Raw genomic sequence first — 7,104 nt, 5'->3', positions numbered from 1 at the left:
CCAAACGTTATGATTAGAGAGAGATTTTACTGTACTTGTAAATAGTTTTCTTAATTTGTAATTTAAACAAATACAGAAAAAACCAGAAAAATTTTGCAAATGGCAATTAATTTAGTTGATAAAAGTTTTTTAGTGGCAAGAAAGGATCTGAAGTTTGCATTCTGCCACATGAGAATCCGAATGAAATTGAATTGCCGTATAACTAAAAGTAAACTAAAAGACCCCACCACAAAATGGGTCAAATTAATTGTAAATTTTCGCATCCGGATCAGGATGACCGCCACTATATAATTACGCCATCGACACCAACTCCCATGGCCATTACCAAACTCCCAGTAGTTTGAAAAAATGAAGGTCTCAGCTGTGGTGCTTGCCCTAGCCCTGCTTCTCCCTTTTACATTAGTCATAGCTCCCACCTCACCTCCGTCGAATTCTGTCATCATCGTCGGTGCTGGCATGTCAGGTGGTGATGATCCATGACATATCTTGTGTGCATTTGTAGCTAACGTCTAGATGCATATAAATAATAATAATAAATGGGTTTTATCTGTTTGTTTTTTTCAGGATTTATGGCAGCAAAAACACTTGAAGAAGCTGGGTACAAAGATTTCATAATATTAGAAGCAAGCTCCAGGGTTGGTGGCCGGCTTCACAAAGGCAACATCGGTGGGCACACTATTGAATTGGGTGCCAATTGGGTTAACAGTGGAGGACCAAAGTCTAGTCCTTCACTTCAAATTGCTAAGAAAATCAAGCTCAAGACTTTCTACTCTGACTATGCAAATCTCACTTCAAACATCTACAAACAAGAGTATACAACTCTTCCTCCTCAACCATTCTGTTTTTGAGCCTTTTTCCCTCTTCTTATTTTATGGATAAAAATGACTCTCATATCCGTAATGAATTTAACAATAATGTTATAACATCATGATGTTATAATATTATTATTCTATTTTACCGAGTAGACCGAATCAAGCCAGGATTTGTTTAATACTGATTCTATATTCTACCTAGTTTTCAATCAATTCTTGACCGTTTGGTGCTCTTCAACTGGGCACCAAAATCCTTAGCCTTCACAGAATATAAATTATTAAATAATCTATTTGACATTTCGCAGTGGTGGGTTATACCAAAAGCATGTGGTGGAATCTGCAGTCCGAATTGCTAAAACAAGGGATGCGTTTTGCACTAACTTATCCAAAATTTTATCTTCTGAAACAACGAGAGATGATGATACCTCAATTTTGGGTTCCCAACGTCTATTAAAAGAGTAAGCTTTGTATTGATTTTGCAACTCTTTATGCGTAGGATTGAGCAAATTTCGTTTTTCTAATAATTATGATATAAAAAGTTGTTGATCCGAAATTGAACATAATGATCATAAATCTATACGAAGGATATATATTTTTCTCAAAAAGTTTAATAAAAAAGAAAGAAAAGAGATATTTCTTAGTAACTATTTGAAAATTTTGGGCATATGCAGGGTTCCAATGACTCCGCTTGAAATGGCAATAGATTATTTTTTCAATGATTATGAAGATGCAGAGCCCCCAAGAATTACAAGTCTCAAGACAACATACCCTCGGAATCAATTGGTTGATTTTGGGGAGGATTCTTATTTTGTAGCTGACCCCAGAGGTTTCGAAAGTGTGGTTCATTCTGTTGCCAAGCAGTTTCTCTCCCACGGGCATCAAGTGATTAGAGATCCTAGGCTCAAGCTAAACAAGGTGACATTTATCATCTCTATATCACTTGAATGATGAAGGAATTGGAGTAAGCGCAGTTCAATTTCAGGAGAAAAAAAAAACAAAACAAAAATGAACTACCTAATAAATGTTTTGAATAGAGTAATCCTGAAATTGAGAACGCAAGAACAGACCCAGAAAATAGTAAATAATAATTTTAATACTTTTAATTCACCCTGTCGGAACCCACTTTTAAGATAAATATTATTTTACTTTTAAATAATGCTACACGCTCCAAAGATTATTATGAAAATTTCATTCTAGATCATATGACTTGTAAATGTTAATGGGTTCAATTAATTCGGAGCATTCCTAATGTACGTAGAGCTGGTGTTATATCCATTGGATCCAAACCGTAGTTGTTTTAACGGTTGTGATTAAATATCACTTGCGGATTAGAAAAGTAAAACGGGTATAGAACAATGGTGACACAATTGATTGCTCTAACTTTGATGGTGAATTGGAGCGGTTCGGCTTCTTAAAAATTAAAGCTATTCAGATTAAATTACTAATTAGTCAATTAACAATTAATGGCAGGTAGTGAGGAACATAAGTTACTCAAAGGATAAAGTAACAGTGAAAACAGAAGACGGCTCTGTATACCAAGCAAACTATGCCATAGTCTCTGTCAGCATTGGAGTCCTCCAAAGTGATTTCATTGAGTTCACTCCTAATCTGCCTGTAAGTCACCTCTTTTAATTTTCTTTCTTTTCTTATTCTTTTCATATTTATTTTTATTCTACCTAAACATCTGTATTTTACAATTTGCGAATTTAAGTTTGGCGAAAAGTAATACAATACTATGTAAATTAGAACATAGCAATATTTTATTGTTGATAACCAAGTTTAAATTCTTATTTTGTAAAATGCAGGCATCTAAAAATTTATGTAATATGAAAATCTACCTTAAATTTTCTGTATTTGTGGTTTTTTTTTTAATTATTTACTAACTTCATGGTATTTACTTAGCTATGGAAAAAACTAGCAATCAACAACTTCAATATGGCAATATATACAAAGATATTTATGAAATTCCCATACAAATTCTGGCCGACCGGCCCCGGCACTGAGTTCTTCATTTATGCTCATGAAAGACGTGGTTATTTTCCAATTTGGCAGGTATTTACAAATTCTATGTTCTCCATCGTGTCTTTTTAGTTATTACAACATTTTTTTTTTCTAATTACATCATTGCTAAAAGATTGCCCTATGTAAAAGTATTATATTCATCCTGTTAGATTATAATTTAGTATTAAAACAGACTCATAATTTCGGTTAATTACTTTCATATATTATTTATCAAGAAATCACTAATCTCAATTTTATGTCTTCTCAACACAAAATCACATCAACACCAAGTTCCTATTTTAATAATTTATTCAAGCCGGCCGTTTTCTTGCTTCTTAACTGCTTTGGTTGTAATTAAGCATCCATATCATACAATTTCTCCTAGAGTGAAGTAGATTTTCTTTTATCTAATATATACAACTAAAATATATGTGAGTGTTGCATTATTTAACTATAATATTACATATATATCTTCTCAGGTAGGATGGCTAAATGTAAATTTCGTTGTAATTCGTTATTATACCATTTGGTGATATAGTGTTTTTGTTCAATTAACTACTACACTAGATGGTGTAGTAGTGAATCCGTATTTTAGACATTCGAACATGAGAATAAAAGATCCTTAATTATTTTTTCTCCTAAAGTAAATTAAATTAATAAGTGAAATGCAGCATTTGGAGAATGAAATGCCAGGATCGAACATTCTATTTGTGACAGTAACAGATGAAGAATCGAGGAGGGTAGAGCGACAATCAGATGAAAAGACAAAGGCAGAGATTATGAATAATGTGCTTCGAAAATTGTTTGGAAATAAAATTCCAGAGCCTCAAAGCATTTTTGTTCCAAGATGGTGGTCCAACAGATTCTTCAATGGCAGCTACTCCAATTGGCCCAATGGTTTTACTCAACAAAGTTACAAAGAATTAAAGGTCAGCATTTGCAAATTACACCTAGGTTTAACTTAATTTAACCCATTTAATTTGGAACCTTGAAGGAAAAAAATTGTATTTTCAAAAACACCCTAACAGGAAAAGTAATTATCATTTAATTAGTATGGGATTGGGCTAATTGGATGCTAGAATTAAGTATGGGATTGGACTAATTTTGGGATCAAATATTTATCCCATGTTTGGCAAGCTTAGTTGGATTCATCTAAGGGGACTAAATTTAAATTAATCCTAAAATCATAGGATTAGTAATCCTAATTTACACTTAGTTGAGATAAAATTAAAGAAAAAAGTTGTCCATTTATCTGACTTTCATTTATATCATTATCTTTTTATTTATACCTAATATTAATTATTTAATTAAGTAATTAATTTTAATTTATAATTTACTTAAATTTTATCATTTTTCATTTATTACCTATGATCTAATTGAATTGGTACTTTTACTTCTACTAACTCTTGAGATTAAATTTTGATTACTTGTATATTTAATAATTTATCAATAAAATTAACCATTTAATAATTTATTGCATTGTTGATTGTATTAAATTTGATTGTCACTAATATAATATTAAAAATAATCATGAAAATTAATAATATCATTAATTAATTGATTTTAAATAATTTTTTTAGATATTTGATAAAAATTAATTAAATATTAAAATTATTTTATTTCTTTTTTATTTGTTTATTATATTATGACTACCCAATAACTTATTTACAATATATTTAATTTTCTTATTAATTACCTTTTAAATTTATTTTAATTATTATTATAAAATTTCATGAATAATTGATATTTATATTTAAATATAAACTTAAATAGTATTTAATATTATTTAAATACAATTTAATATAGTCCAATTCGTGTTGTATCAAACATTAAAGAGTATAATATAATCTATTTTAAAAGTCCAATCTAATTTTAATAATTATTTTAATTCAATTTTGGGTGCCAAACATATCTATAAAGTAAATTCGTATGTTAATTATAAGGCTCATTATGTCCCTATCCTACACTAAACAAATGTAGCTGAAGTATCAAGCCCAATTACTGCATATGATAATAACACTTGCAGGATTGGCTAAACCAATAAATTATCGTTAACTAAGCATTCCCATCAGTCCAGTTTTTTCTAAGCTAATTGAGATAATATGACTGTTGCTCATCTTGATAGAAGATTTCTTCTTTTTGTCCCCAACGATCTATTATATAATTATTTATAGACATGGGTATGCATAACTTGTAACTACATTTTGAATTCATTATTACCCACAAATTAAAATGACCTGTCTATTACGAGAGACTTTTAATTACCTAGGAGAAGCATATTCGCTCCAAAACATTAATATATGATTTCATTAAAGAAAATAAGTTAAAAAAATAAAAGATTTGAATTCAGAGCCAAGCTTACTTTTTTATAAACCTTTTTAAAAAATACAATCGATAGTAATTAGATAAAAATATAAAATTAATTAAATTTTAATCATATATTACTTTATGTGTAGTAGAAGATTATAAAGAATTAAGTACAGAACAACTCAGCACTGGATCTAACAAAAACAAAAGGCATCGATCCAATCTTTACTCTAATTACTTTGTGAAATACCAGGAACCAATTGGTCCAATTTACTTCACAGGGGAGCATACCAATTCAACATATTTAGGATATATTGATGGTGCCTATTTTGCAGGTTCTCTTTCTCTCTCTCACAAACACACATATACGTAGCTTTAACAAATGTTTAATTGAGAGTATTTTTATGATTAAAAAAGTTCTCATGATGATTAGATTTGTTTAATTACTTTTCTATGTAGGTATTAATACTGCAAATGATCTAATTAAGTGCTTCAAGCAATTTTCTGATGGACACCATATATAGCAACTACGTTTATAGGTAAGAGTTTCTTCAATGATCTACTGCATTCCTATATTTTTTTTAATGGCAAATGATTTCATCCAAATAGAAGTATAGAACAAAGCAATATAATAAATCTTTAATCTCTTTCGGAACATCCTGTAACCACGCACAAAAAATTCCGAAATACACAAGATCATTTGTGTTATACAATGACCCACTGAATTATAGGATCTAAGAGCACTGGCCACCCTATGTTGATTATCCCTACCCACCAAAGTTCTAATTTCACTAATAATCCAACCCAGCTCTCCTCTGACTCTACATTTTAGAGGAGAAAGACCAGCTTCTTCAACTATCTTCATACCTTTTGAAATAGCCTAAACCTCGACAATTACCCATCTCCTAAATGTTAGAGAAGCTCATTGTGCAGAAAAGAGGAAGCTGCACAAGCTAAGGAAAACCAACAAGCTGGTGACGTCAGATGAATGTAAGCAGAATGACAGCTCAGCTGAAGTGGTTAACAGTCTGGTGTGATTACTCTGTATATCGAGCTGTGGTTATGCATGTGTAGATTCTACTGAATCAGTTAGTCATTAGCTTTAGTAATCCTTGAGCTTTGAGTATAAATAAGTTGTAATCATAACATTTCATTTTAAGAAAAAAATAAATACAAAAAATCTGAAAGTTCTCTGGAATTTTTCTGAGATATTTTCTCAGCAACCAAACAATATTTTCTCTTAATTTCTTTCATGGTATCAGAAGCAGTATGGCTAGTTCCATCAACACAACAACACTTTCAAATTCAACAAATGCAAATCAATCTTCACAGATCTCATTCTCATTCAGTAATCCAATAAAACTAGATCGATCTAATTTCCTAATCTGGAGAAAACAAGTTCTTACATCAATAAGAGGAAATCGGCTTGAAGATTTCATATCTGAAAATCATATCATACCAGAGCAACATATCATTCAAACAACAGCTGATGGATCAGTGCAGAAAGTAGATAATCCAGCATACATAAATTGGAGAGCTCAGGATCAAATACTACTTGGCTAGCTGTTATCATCAGTTAATGAAGGTGTTCTCAGTTCTATTCTTAATTGTGACAATTCACGAGATGCTTGGAGATCTATTGAGAAACAATTTGGAGCTCAATCTGAAGCTAAAATAATGCAACTTCGTTATGAATTGAATGTACTTAGAAAGGAATCCATGTCTGTTGAAGAATATTGCTTAAAAGTCAAAATATTAGCTGATAAACTTGCTTGTGCTGGTAGTCCTATGTCAGAAAGGGATCTGTTAATGCAAGTTCTAAATGGATTAGGAACTGGTTATCTAGATCTTACATCTATTATCACAGCTAATAAGATGTCTTATGATGACGCTTATGCCTTACTGTTAACACATGAGGCACGATTAGAACAAAGTCAGACCAATCAGAATACTAAAGTCATGTTCAATGCTAACTATGGAGTGA

At 30.9% G+C, this 7,104-nt stretch overlaps 1 protein-coding gene across 1 annotated transcript; it reads left to right on the top strand.

Annotated features, from left to right (window-relative positions):
- The first annotated feature begins 348 nt into the window (after positions 1-348).
- LOC18051917 (polyamine oxidase) lies at positions 349-5,660 on the top strand. Its single transcript, XM_006445747.2, has 9 exons — positions 349-463; positions 565-811; positions 1,118-1,270; positions 1,484-1,727; positions 2,283-2,426; positions 2,715-2,864; positions 3,485-3,742; positions 5,374-5,455; positions 5,580-5,660. Exons 1-9 carry the CDS (start codon positions 349-351, stop codon positions 5,642-5,644), a joined length of 1,458 nt encoding a protein of 485 aa, XP_006445810.1. The 3' UTR covers positions 5,645-5,660.
- Positions 5,661-7,104: the final 1,444 nt, after the last annotated feature.

The sequence above is a fragment of the Citrus clementina genome, unplaced genomic scaffold (genome assembly GCF_000493195.1).
Source record: "Citrus clementina cultivar Clemenules unplaced genomic scaffold, Citrus_clementina_v1.0 scaffold_2, whole genome shotgun sequence".
In the NCBI taxonomy this organism is placed as follows: domain Eukaryota; kingdom Viridiplantae; phylum Streptophyta; class Magnoliopsida; order Sapindales; family Rutaceae; genus Citrus; species Citrus x clementina.
The sequence above is the reverse complement of the archived record's forward strand: the minus strand, read 5'-3'. Positions and strand labels throughout refer to the sequence as shown.

What these genes read in the sequence shown, in the direction of transcription:
- LOC18051917 (XM_006445747.2), top strand. Translation starts at nt 349, where the DNA reads ATGAAGGTCTCAGCTGTGGTGCTTGCCCTAGCCCTGCTTCTCCCTTTT. An exon ending in AGTTCACTCCTAATCTGCCT is followed by an intron (nt 2,427 to 2,714) that starts GTAAGTCACCTC and finishes GTATTTACTTAG; the next exon opens with CTATGGAAAAAACTAGCAAT. An exon ending in AAAGTTACAAAGAATTAAAG is followed by an intron (nt 3,743 to 5,373) that starts GTCAGCATTTGC and finishes GTGAAATACCAG; the next exon opens with GAACCAATTGGTCCAATTTA.